This window comes from Theropithecus gelada, chromosome 2 (assembly GCF_003255815.1).
Source record: "Theropithecus gelada isolate Dixy chromosome 2, Tgel_1.0, whole genome shotgun sequence".
In the NCBI taxonomy this organism is placed as follows: Eukaryota; Metazoa; Chordata; class Mammalia; order Primates; family Cercopithecidae; genus Theropithecus; species Theropithecus gelada.
In genome coordinates, this window is record NC_037669.1 from 111,884,288 (window position 1) to 111,897,631 (window position 13,344).

The window sequence follows — 13,344 nt, forward strand, 5'->3', positions numbered from 1 at the left end:
TATCAGTGTTTCACAAATTTCCTTCAACCAAATTGATCCTGATTTCTATCAGATTCTGCCTGATTTGCAACTTGCTTCTGTTGCAATATGCTGGTAAAGGCAGTTGTACTTAAAATTTAGCTTCACTTAACCCAAATAATAGTGCAAGGTCATGGGAAAGAAGAAGACTAAATATTTAAAAATGACTAGAGAATTTTATGAATACATTTACTCCCTAAACCCAAGTGAGAGGACTGGATTGAGTTGCACAATGGTCATCTTGTCTTTTCTTAATGCTGCCTTTGCCCTTTATCTTTCTTCTTGTTCCCTCATTTTTCCCTTCCCCCAGACTATTCTTCCAATGATTTTTGAGGGCTCAGTGGATTTGTCTGTCCTCTTTTCCTCCTCTCATAGTTTCTGTTTTCCTTCCCTGCCGTATGTCCAGTACCCAGAAATGCAGTTTTCATCACTTTGGAAGAAGAAACTGAATTGCCAGTGGTTCTCAGTATTTATTATTTTATTAATTATATTTTATTATTTAATTTTTATTATTAATTAAAAAATTAATTCAGTTAATAAATTATTATTAATACATTTGGTGCTCAGTATTTATTGAGCGCCGTGTGCCAGGTACAGTGCTAGGTGCTGGAAATTCAACAACACAGTCCGTTTGGCTAAAGAGGCTGATGGGAGTGGTGGTTCACATTGGATATCTGAAGGCAGAGCTGGAGTTAGCTAAGCAAAGAGCTTGTGACATGGGAATTTCTGACAGGGAACAACTTTTGCAAGAGTATGTGCTGAAAGCAAACATGTAAAGTGCAAAGAGAAGGAAGGCCGAAGTGTCTGAAACCCAGAGTCCGTCCGCACATTGCAAAGCATAAGGCTCAGTTGCCTACTACTTTCCTGTCAGGATCCTCTTTGGACAGTCAGGTTAAATGCTTCTGAAAAGTTCCCAGAATCCCAGTGCATTTACCTTTTTTCATCATGTCTATAAGATGAAGAGGTCCGGCCACTGGTCCATATAAACATCTTAGAGAATGTTGGTCCAGGGTCTCCTTTCCTTACGGTGGATGTCCTGGAGGAATGGCAAAAAGACCTAGAAGAGGTACACATGGAAGTTAACAGCAATGAGTAGCTCTCAGTGGATGGACTCTTACTTAACAACAGGGTTGTGATGCCATAGGGGCAGTGGCTCTCAATCCCGGCTGCATATTAAAATTGACTGGGAATTTTTAAAAAAACACTGGAGCCTGGTCCTCTCTCAGAAATTTGCATTCAATCTTTTTAAAGCTTCCTTAGCTGATTGTAACGCACTGCTGGGATTGAGAATTACTGCCTTAGGAAAACATGGTTTTCTAATTGATGTTAAAGTCACATTTTCCCCAAAATATCTCCTTCAAAATATCACTTTGGTACAGTTTCACACTCTTTACTATGCTGTATTTTTCCAAAATTTTAGTTCAGATTTGGATACTAAAATTTGACTTCTTCTTTTCAATCTGTTTTTTTTTTTTTTAAAATGCTGACAAGTGTGACATGTTGGTGATGAAATGTCATCTTTTAACCGTGCCCCACTTTTGCCGCTGTTGTGGCATCTGCCCATGGCAGTTGAGTCTCTGCCTAAGAAAATTACAGCATCAGTGGCAGCTGATACTCTCTGGCTTCTGGAGAAGCCAGGTTTGTAGGATCTAGAGTCAAGATATATTAAGAATGTTGTGGGTTTTTTTTTTTTAATTGTTACTAGGACTTGGCTTTGGCAGATGTTCTTTCCTCTCTAAGCACAGCACTAAAAGTAGTTAGCTATTATTATTTGTTTTCCACATAATAATAATTTTCTTGGGAGTTACGAACATTAAATAAAGAAGTCTTAATCATATATAAAAGTTAAAATGATATTTAACACATTAGAACCAAGGAAGGAAGACTGGTGATTCCTTCATGGATGCAGTCATTAGTGGCTTTCAGTATGGTTAAGCACAATACTAATGATAAGCATGAGACAGGAAATAACATTAGCTACTGTATACCATATTCTCTACTATATGCCATGCACTTTGAATATATTATTTATGCACATACATATTTCATGAAATGCATATGCATATATCTATGTTATGCTTATACAATGAAAACTCTGCAAGGTGGGTAGTGATATCATTTCCAGATTCTAAATGATGCTTTCAGGAGTTTGAGATTTTTGCTTACAGCTGGAATAGGTAGAGCCATGCTTAAAACCAACATCTACTTGCCTTCAATTCTTTTAGTTTTTAAATTAAAAATATATTCTTTAGACATGAGAACTTGCTACATTTCCCAGGCAGAAATGCAGCAGCTATTCCCATGCACAATCATAGCTCACTGCATCCTCAAACTCCTGAGTTCAAGAAATCCTACCTCTGGCCAGGCCTGGTGGCTCACGCCCGTAATCGCAGCACTTTGGGAGGCCGAGGCGGGCGGATCATGAGGTCAGGAGACCGAGACCATGCTGGCTAACATGGTGAAACCCTGTCTCTACTAAAAATAGAAAAAGTTAGCCGGGCGTGGTGGTGGGTGCCTGTAGTCCCAGCTCCTCAGGAGGTTGAGGCAAGAGAATGGCATGAACCCGGGCGGCGGAGATCTCGCCACTGCACTCCAGCCTGGGTGACAGAGCGAGACTCCATCTCAAAACTAACTAACTAACTAACTAACTAACTAAATAAATAAATAAAATAAATTCTACCTCCTCAGCTTCCCCAGTAGTTGGGACTACAGGTTCTTGCCAATGTGCCTGGCTTGGCTTCAGCTCTGTAATGTGCCTATGAATGACCTAAAGATTTGGGCCAGTTGTGGTGGCTTATGCCTGTAATCTCAGCAATTTGAGAGGCTTAGTAGGGAGGATCACTTGAGTTCAGGAATTTGAGACCAGACCTGGCAACATAGCAAGATCCCGTCTCTACATAAAATTAAAAATAAAAAAGTTAGCCATGTGTCGTAGGGTGTGCCTGTAGTGGCAGCTACTCAGGAGGCTAAGGGGGGAGGATAGCTTTAGCCTGGGAGTTCCAGGCTGCAGTGAGCCATGGTTGTGTCACTGCACCACTCCAGCCTGGATGACACAGGGACATCCTGTTTAAAAAAAAAATTGTTACAATGCAAATTCTGCTTTAGAGGGTCTTGGGTGGAGCCTGAGAGCCTACCTTTCTAACAAGCTCTCAAGTGATGCTGATATTGCTGGTCTGCAGACAACACTGAGTAGCAAGGGATCAGAGCATGCACTCATAGTAAGTGGTTGGTAATGGGCCCAGTTTTGTCACTAACTAGCTGTGTGACCTTGAGAAAGTCACTTAACATCTCTAGGGCTTACTCTGTACCATGGAGAGTTTGAAACTGTTAGCTTCTAAGATTCCTCTCAGCGCCAATATTTTGTGATTCAATAAATTGAAGAATGGATCTAAGCATATACTCTGTTGTTGTGTATTTACTTTCTGGGATTAGGTCTGGGAATTGATCTCCTTTTATAACCCTTGGGTCAGCATCAGAGCTATGAGGAACAGAGACTGTAGGAGGTAGAACAGAGGCTGGGAGTTTAATAACCAGTATAGATGCAAGAATTCATACATCTACCCTTGTTCTGGGATAATGGCAGGAATCAAAGGATTCACCTGCATGGATGTCCTAGACTCTAGACTTAGAAAGACATAGAAATCAAATCTGCTGTCTGTTTAAATGGCTTAGGTCTGGGTTGTTTAAAGTCATTTATGTTTCTTTTTGAGCATCTCTAAAATATCAAATAGAATAAGGACTACATCCATTATTAAAACCAGTTAACTTTCAGGAAATAAGAATACTTTTAATCTAAATTGAATAAATTACTTCATAAGAATGAGCGTTGGCTTAAACTTTCAAGAAGTTATTTCAACTTGGACTCCAGTAGAATCTTCTGATTGCTTTAGTCATTCCTTCATAGGGTTTGGTCACAATTTGAGTCTAGGTAAACCAATAAATTCCTGAGTGCTGTCCTGTTCCTGGCTATTAGGCAGCATTTAATAGACACATCATACAAATTATAAATGTTTTGAAACTACAAAGTGAAAGGCACTGCAGTGATTTCAGTACATTTAGAATATTTTTCAGACTGTGTGTCATTATTCCAGCACTGTACCTTTGCTCTGTTTTAAGATGATATAGAAAGTGGGAGATGAAAATATATTTATTCTAATGAACTGTCTAAATCTTGTTGGAAAGGACTTAATGACTCCTCAGTTTATCCCAAAAAGTGGATTTGGAGTGTTTCCACCCTAGTTTTCTTTCATAAAGACAAACCATTATTTAAAACTTGCTAAAGTCATTGTTAATTAAAACAAAAGGAAGTATCTGCTTTAAAGGCAATAGTGTAAAGGTTCTGTGAAGGTTAAAAAAAAATTTCCGGGCTTCAAAGAAACACCTAGAATTCCAAATGTGTTAATGGAAGCTGGCTTGGAAGTTCTTTCCCTCAAAGACAGCCCTTCTGAACACCTTAAGAAATTAATTCAATTTTGCTCATTTTATAGGACAAGAAACTTTTCATTTGAATTGTGATCAGGATAGGGATATAGAGACCAAAAAAGAAAGTACTTCATACAATTTTGTAATTTGGAATCCTAACATAAAATAGAGATATGCGTTGTATAGTGGCTGCACAGAGCTGTGGGCAATGAGGAGAGGAAACCTGAATCTAATTCCACTATTAAATGATCTAGGAACTGGAGTGAACCTGGCAGAACCATTCCTATATAACTGCAGATGAGTATGATGTGAAAATTCAAAGCTAGAAGATACAATCTCAGCCCTGAGTAAAAGGAGGGAGTCAGTGAGAATGGGATCATTTCCCTGTCTCAGAAATTTATAAAGGGCCCTTTCCATTTCTCAAACACACACCTTGCTAGTTTCTATTTCCATGATTCAGTTCGACCATTCCTTCTGTCTTCATCATGAATGAGTTACCCTGTTTCAAAGCCATCTAAGTCTTCTCTGACCCATATGAACAGTTTCTTCATCTCTACTCCCAGTTCTCGGTACTTACTTCTGCTAAGGCAAGGCAAAATCTATCCTGTTTGTGTGCAAATCTGCCTCCCATGCTAGGTTATAAGCATCTGTAGGGCAGGACTGTGTCTTATGCACCCTTACAGCACAATCCAGGGCACATGGTAACACACGGGTTGTATTTGCTGCCTTGACCATCTAAGTAGCTATTGGGAAATGTGGCCATTTAGTATGACTTTGGCCTCACGCACTGTGACTCATCTGCTGGATGCAGTTGATGTCTCCTTTCTGATCCTTCTCTTAGCTTGCACTGAATTTCATTCTTCTTACTCTACTTCTTTTCTTTCCTTCTCTTGATTGTCCAGCTCCATCTATCCCTTTCATTGGCTTGGAGAGAAAATTTCTATTGCTTGGTGAAGTATCATTCACTAAGGTTTTCTTTAGATAGGGCAGCATGGCCTGATGAAAAGAGATGAGTGAGAGCAGCAGATGGGGCCATTTGTTTGTTTGCCTCCTGGCATCACCATATGCCAACTCTATGACTTTGGACAAGTCAATTTAACATCTCTGAGTTTTTGTTTCCTTGACTGTAAAAATGGGAATAATAATATTTGCCTTTCTACGTTGCTTGGGAGACTAAATAAAACAATACATGTAAAAGTGTTTAAAGTAGACCATGAAACATAATAACATAATAACATAATAATTGGTTAGTGGCGCACACTAACCGATAGGTTACTTCTTTTTCACCCCATTATTAAACTTAAAAACAAATGGATTGAATTTTTTCCTTTTGTAAAAAATTCAATTAATTCACTTCGTGCTTGTACATTTAGACTATTGACTTTTTTTTTTTTCTTATGGGTCAGTGGCACTCAATAGAGGAAAAGTGGTTTTCCGAGATATAGGGTGATAAAATCTGAAGTACTTTCTCATTAGCATTAAGTTCGGATACCCATTCTGAGAGAGAAAAACATAAAGACGGTGCCTCTGAATGCTGGCCACACATGCTGGCCACACATTAGAATTATCTGGAAGAACTTTTAAAAAATACTGATGCCTGGGTCTCACTCCAGACCGATGAGAACCTCTGGGGGTGAGTCTCTGGCATTAATGTATTTTTGGAAGCTGTCCAGGTAATTGTGATGGGCAGCCAAGAAACACGACTATAACCTCTCAGGTTCTGATTTCATTTAAGTTTTATTATTTATGGATACTCTTTCTCTTTCTAGAAGCTTCTGCTGGGTGCCACTTTGCAGTGGCTTCTCACTTCCTACCAGTGCTGAGGCCTCAAGGTGACAGCTGCAAGGGCAAGTGAGATATGGGGTAGGAAAAGAACAAAGTGGTTGCAGTTTTCTGGTGTCAGTGGCCCTGAGTTACGCATTTGGGATAATCTTAATGAACTCTGCTTTATTAAATGAGCAAGCAGGAGCCCATGGAACTATTTAACACATAATTACATGCCTAATCTTGCATAAAACTGTAACACTAATGACATCACTCTGGCAACTCAAAAGGTCACTCTAAGCACAGAAACTTAGGGTTGCTTCTAATGTATGAGACTTTATCTTTGTAGGCGGTAAATTATATGTTCTCCTTAGGAATTGAGTTGTTTTGGCTTCAGGACCCTCAGGGAAGAAGCTAAATATATGGTGATAATTTTAGATTTAGTGATTTAATTAAGAAAATATTGGTGCATCTTATTACAATCTATTTTAAATGTCATTGGGATATTTTCCCTCCAAATCCACTACATACTTTACTTTGTTTTAGTTCATTGATTTGCCAAACATTTATAAGTCCCTCTTACATTCCAGGTGCTGTCCTAGGTACTGTGGGGACCAAAACATTCAGATCTGCTTCTAAGGAGTGCAGTCCATGAAGAGTCAGAATAACAAATCAACATCTGTACTACGCCAGACCAGCTCCCTTCTAAGGTTTCTATGACTTCCCAGCAGGTATGTATAATAGTTGTCTCTCGACATTTACCTAAGCTCTCAGCTTGCTGAATTTGATATTGTTGCTCATTTCCTTCTACTCTAAAGAGAAATGTTGTAAATGCTTTGCAACCTTGACTTAGAGGACAATGATCTCTCGGCTTTCCTTCTCATTATCTAGCTGCTCCTTCAATTTCTTTTGTGGATTCTTATTTCTCTACCTACCTCTTAAATGTCAGTATAATTTTGGGAAATAGTAAGTACCACTGAATAGTCTCTTGATAATGCTTCATAATAAGAATGAAAAATACTTTTCTCTCCCAATTTGATGCCTAGAAGATTGAGTGAATAGCCCTGCTTGCTGCCCAGTTGTAGAGGAAAAGAAGAGTGAACTGCAGAACACTATTGTCTTTTGAGAAGAATGAAATAAGAGATAATATATTCTTTGGATTTTTATTGCAGACTGCTTTTCTGTCTTTCTTTTTAATTTTTATGGGTGCATAGTATTGCATGTATTATGGGGTACATGAGTTATTTTGATACAGGCATCCAATGGGTAATAATCATATCAGGGTAAATGCGGTATCCATCACCTCGAGCATTTATCATTTCATCATGTTACAAACCATCCAATTATTACTCTTTTAGTTATTTTAAAATGTGCAATAAATTATTGTAAACTGCAGTCACCCTGTTGTGCTATTAAATACTAGATCTTATTCATTCTATGTAACTATATTTTGTATCCATTAACCATCCTCATTCCATTTCCAACTCTCCTTCCAGCCTCTGGTAACCATCCTTCTACTCTGTATCTCCATGAATTCAATTGTTTTAACTTTTAGCTTCCACAAATGGGTGAGGCCATGCAAACGTTTTCTTTCTGTGCCTGACTTATTTCACTTAATGCAATGACCTCCAGTTCTATCTATGTTGGAATAAATGACAGGATCTATTTTTTTTTATGGCTGAATAGTACTTCATTGTGTATATGTGCCACATTTTCTTTATGTATTCATCTGTTGATGGATAATTAGGTTGCTTCCAAATCTTGGCTATTGTGAATAGTGCTGCAACAAGCATGGTAGTACAGGTATCTCTTTGATATACTGAATTGCATTCTTTTGGGTTTATCTAGCAGCGGATTTGCTGGATTATATGGTAGTTCTATTTTTATTTTTTTGAGGAACCTCCAAACTGTTCTCCATAATGGTTGTACTAATTTACATTCCCACCAACAGTGTACAAGGGTTCCCTTTTCTCCACATCCTTACTAGCATTTGTTATTCCCTGTCTTTTGGATAAAAGCTATTTTAACTTGGGGTGAGATGATATCTCATTATAGTTTTAATTTGCATTTCTTTGATGACCAGTGATGATGAACACTTTTTCATATACTTGTTTGCCATTTGTATGTCTTCTATCAAGAAATGTCTATTCAGAACTTTTGCCTATTCTTTAATCAGATTATTAGATTTTTTTTCCTGTGGATTTGTTTGAGCTCCTTATATATTCTGATTACTAATTGCTTGTCAGATGGATAGATTGCAGATATTTTCTCCCATTCTGTGGGTTGTCTCTTCACTTTGTTGATTCTTTTCTTTGCTATGCAGAAGCTTTTTAACTTGATGTGATCTCATTGGTCGATTTTTGCTTTGTTTTCCTGTGTTTTGGGGGTATTGTTCAAGAAATCTTTGCCCAGACCAATGTCCTGGAGAGCTTCCTCGATGTTTTCTTACAGTGGTTTCATGGTTTGAGATCTTAGATTTAAGTTTGTAATCCATTTTGATTTGTTTTTTGCACATGGCAAGAGATGGAGTCTGGTTTCATTCTTCAGCATATAGATACTTAGCTTTCCCAGCACCATTTATTAAGAAGACTATCTTTTCCCCCAATGTATGTTCTTGCTACCTTTGTTGAAAATGAGTTTAATGTAGATGTGTAGATTTATTTCTGGGTTCTTATTTTGTCTCATTGGTCTATTCGTCTCTTTTTCTTCCAGTGCCATGCTGTTTTGGTTACTATAGCTGTATAGCATAATTTGATGTCAGATAATATGATTCCTCCCGTTGTGCTCTTTTTGGTCAGTATGGCTTTGGCTACTCTAGGTCTTTTGTGGTTCCATATAAATCATGGGATCATTTTTCTATTTCTGTGAAGAATGTCATTGGTATTTTGATAGGGATTGCATTGAATCTGTAGATTGCTTTGGGTAGTATGGACATTTTAACAATATTGATTCTCCCAATCCATGACTATGGAATATCTTTTCATTTTCTGTGAACTCTTCAAATTTTTTGCATCATTGTTTTATAGTTTTCATTGTAGAGTTCTTTCACCTCTTTGGTTAAGTTTATTTCCAGATATTTTATTTTATTTGTAGTTATTGTAAGTGGAATTACTTTCTTAATTTCTTTTTCAGATTGTTTGCTGTTGGCATATAGAAATTCCACTATTTTTATGTGTTGATTTTTGTATCCTGCAACTTTACTGAATTTGTTTATCAGTTCTAATAGGTTTTTGGGGAAGTCTTTAGGGTTTTTATAAGATTATGTAGTCTTCAAACAAGGATAATTTGACTTCTTCCTTTCCAATTTGGATGTCTTTTATTTCTCTCCCTTGTCTGATTGCTCTAGCTAGGGCTTCCATTACTATGTTGAATAACAGTGGTAAAAGTAGGCATCCTTGGTGTGTTCCAGATCTCAGAGAAAAGGCTTTCACTTTTTTCCCATTCAGTGTGATATCAGCTATGGGTATGTCATATATGGCCTTTCTTATGTTGAGATATGTTCCTTCTATGCCTAGTTTTTTGAGAGTTTTTTAATCATCAAGGGATATTGTATTTTATTAAGTGCTTTCTTTTTGAGTCAGTGACTAACATCACATTGTTTATTTTAATTTATTTTTGTTTTTTCTTTTTTAATTTTAATTTTTAAGTTATGGGGTACAAGTACAGGATGTGCAGGTTTGTTACATAGGTAAACATGTGCCATGATGGTTAGCTGCACCTATCAACCCACCACCTAGTAATTAAGCCCAGCATGTATTATCTATTTTTCCTAATGCTCTCCCTCCCCTCCCCTCACTCCCTGACAGACCCTGGTGTGTGTAGTTCCCCTCCCTGTGTCTATGTGTTCCCATTGTTCAGCTCTCCCTTATAAGTGAGAACATGCGGTGTTTGCTTTTCTGTGACCGCATTAGTTTGTTTAGGATAATGGCATCCAGCTCCATCTATGTCTCTGAAAGGAACATGATCTTGTTACTTTTTATGGATGCGTAGTATTCCATGGTGTATATGTACCACATTTTCTTTATCCAGTCTATCATTGATGGGCATTTGGGTTGATTCCATGTCTTTGCTATTGTGAATAGTGCTGCAATGAGCCTACCAAACAAACAAACAACAACAACCAACAACAACAACAAAAAAAACAAAAACCCAAAAAACCGAGGACCAGATGGATTTACAGCTGAATTCTACCAGAAGTACTAAGCTGATATGCTTTCTTCTGAAACTATTCCAAACAATTGAAAAGGAGAGACTTCTCCCTAACACATTCTATAAGGCCAGCATCATCCTCATACCAAAACCTGACAGAGATACAACAAAAAAAGAAAACCTATATCCCAATATCACTGATGAACATACATGCAAAAATTCTCAATAAAATACTGGCAAACCGAATACAGCAGCATATCAGAAAGCTTTTCCACTGCAATTAAGTTGGCTTCAACCCCGGGATACAAGGCTGGTGCAACATACACAAATCAATAAACGTAATTCATCACATAAACGGATCTAAAAAAAAAAAAAACCCACATAATTATCTCAATAGATGCAGAAAAGGCCTTTGATAAAATTCAACATCCGTTCATGTTAAAAACTCTTAATAAACTAAGTATTGAAGGAACATACCTCAAAATAATAAAAGCCATTTATGACAAACTCACAGCCAATATCATACTAAATGGGCAAAAGCTGGAAGCCTTCCCCTTGAAAACTAGCACAGGACAAGGATGCCCTCTATCATCACTCCTATTCAACATAGTATGGAAATTCTGGCCGGGGCAATCAGGCAAGAGAAAGAAATAAACCATATTCAAATAGAAAGAGAGGAAGTCAAATTGTCTTTTTTTGCACATGACATGATCCTATATCTAGAAAACCCCATCATCGCTGCCCAAAAGCTTCTTAAGTTGATAAGCAACTTCAGCAAGGTCTCAAGATAAAAAATCAATGTGCAAAAGTCACCAGCATTCCTATACACCAACAACAGGCAAGCAGAGAGCCAAATCATAAATGAACTCACATTCACGCTTGCTATAAAGTGAATAAAATACCTAGGAATACAGCTAAGAAGGGAAGTGAAGGACCTCTTCAAGGAAAACTACAAACCACTGCCTAAGGAAATCACAGAGGACACAAACAAATGGAAAAATATTCCATGCTCATGGACAGGAAGAATCAATATTGTGAAAATGGCCATACTGCCCGAAGTAATTTATAGATTCAATGCTATTCCTATTAAACTACCATTGACATTCTTCAGAGAATTAAATGCTTTTTCAACATCAATTGAAATGATCATATGGTTTTTGTCCTTCATTTTGTTTATAGGATGTATCAGACTGATTGATTTGCATATGTTGAACCATCCATGCATCTCTGGGATAAATCTCACTTGGTCATGATGAATTATCTTTTTAATGTGTTGTTGAGTTTGATTTGTTATTTTGTTGAGGATTTTTGCGTCAATATTCATCAGGGATATTGGTCTGTCATTTTCTTTTTTTGATGTCTTTGGTTTTTGTATCTGGGTAATAATGGTCTAATAGAAAGAGTTGGGAAGTGTTCTGCACTGCTCTATTTTTTTGAATAGTTTGAGTAGGATTGGTATTAGTTGTTCTTTAAGTGTTTGGTAAAATTCAGCAATGAATCCATTGGGTCCTGGGCTTTTCTTTGCAGGAACTTTTTACTAGGGCTTTGATCTCATTACTTATTGTTGGTCTTCTCAGGTTTTGAGTCCCTTTCTGGTTCAATTTTAGTGGATTGTATGTGCCTAGGAATTTATCTATTTCTTCTAAATTTTCCAATTTATTGCCATATAGTTGCTCATAGTAGTCTCTAATGATCTTTTGAATTTCTGTAGTATCAGGTGTACTGCCTGCTTTTTCTTCTCTGGTTTTATTTATTTGAGTCTTGTTTCCTTAGTCTGGCTAATGATTTTCAACTTTATCTTTTCAAAAAACCAACTTTTTGTTTCATTGATCTTTTGTGTTGTTTTTCTTCATTTCAGTTTCTTTATTTCTGCTCTAATCTTTGTTGTGTCTTTTCTTTGACTAAGTATGGATTTGGTTGGCTTCTGCTTTTTTAATTCTTTGAGGTGCATCATTAGGTTGTTTATTTGAAGTTTTTCTACTTTTTTGATGTAGGTGTCTACTGCTATAAACTTTCCTCTTACTACTGCTTTCACTGTATCCCATAAGTTTGGGTATATTGTATTTCCATTTTTATTTCAATAAAATTTTTAATTTTCTTCTTAATTTATTCATTGACCCTCTGGTGATTCAGGAGCATATTGTTTAATTTCCATACATTTGTATAGTTTCTGAAATTTCTCTTGATATTGATTTCTAGTTTTATTCCATTGTGGTCAGAAAAGATATTTGATATTATTTCAATTTTTTTGAATATTTAAAGACTTATTTGTGGCATAACATATGGTTTATCGTTGAGAATGATCTATGTGCCGAGGAGAAAGATGTGCATTCTGCAGCCATTGGAAGAAATGTTCTGTAAATATCTATTAGGTCAATTTATGTGATAGTGCAGATTAAATCCAATATTTCTTTGCTGATTTCTGTCTGGATGATCTGTCCAATACTGAAAGTGGGGTGTCGAAGCTATTATTGCCTTGGGATTTATCTCTTGCTTTAGCTCTAATAATATTTGCTTTTTATATCTAGAGGCTCCAGTGTTGGGTGCATATATATTTATAATTATTATATCCTCTTGCTGAGTTAACCCCTTTATCATTACATAATGACCTTCTTTGTCTCTTTTTATAAATTTTCTTCTTTTTCCAAGTTTTGTAAGCTGGTTTATTTTTCATTTTCATTTACATTATAATGTAAGATGGTATCTTCCTTGTTTGGCTTTACAAGCATAAGAGTGGTAATATTAGTGGCAGGAACACCCATGATGACATTTCCAGAGCTCTGTCCAGCTGTTTATCATCAGCAAACTGTGTTTCATACACCCAGGACATAACTCAAGTACAAATATTAAATTTAATCTCAACTTTATTTAGGTCTGAGATTAGTGCATTAAAAGAATCTGTAATGAGGTTTAATATAGAGTCTTGTCATACACATAATCTATTTTTATTTAGTACATTATATTTTATATTATTTAATCAGCACATAGTTT

General features: G+C 36.7%; 1 protein-coding gene across 3 annotated transcripts in view; it reads right to left on the bottom strand.

Annotated features, from left to right (window-relative positions):
• Positions 1-13,344, bottom strand: part of KCNMB2 (potassium calcium-activated channel subfamily M regulatory beta subunit 2) — a 307,675-nt gene that overhangs the window by 36,849 nt on the left and 257,482 nt on the right. For all 3 annotated transcript variants that reach the window (XM_025375855.1, XM_025375854.1, XM_025375853.1), the window contains one exon: positions 953-1,075. In XM_025375855.1, coding sequence (XP_025231640.1) covers positions 953-1,008 — 56 coding nt within the window. In that variant the 5' untranslated portion in view covers positions 1,009-1,075. The remainder of the gene's footprint in view (positions 1-952; positions 1,076-13,344) is intronic.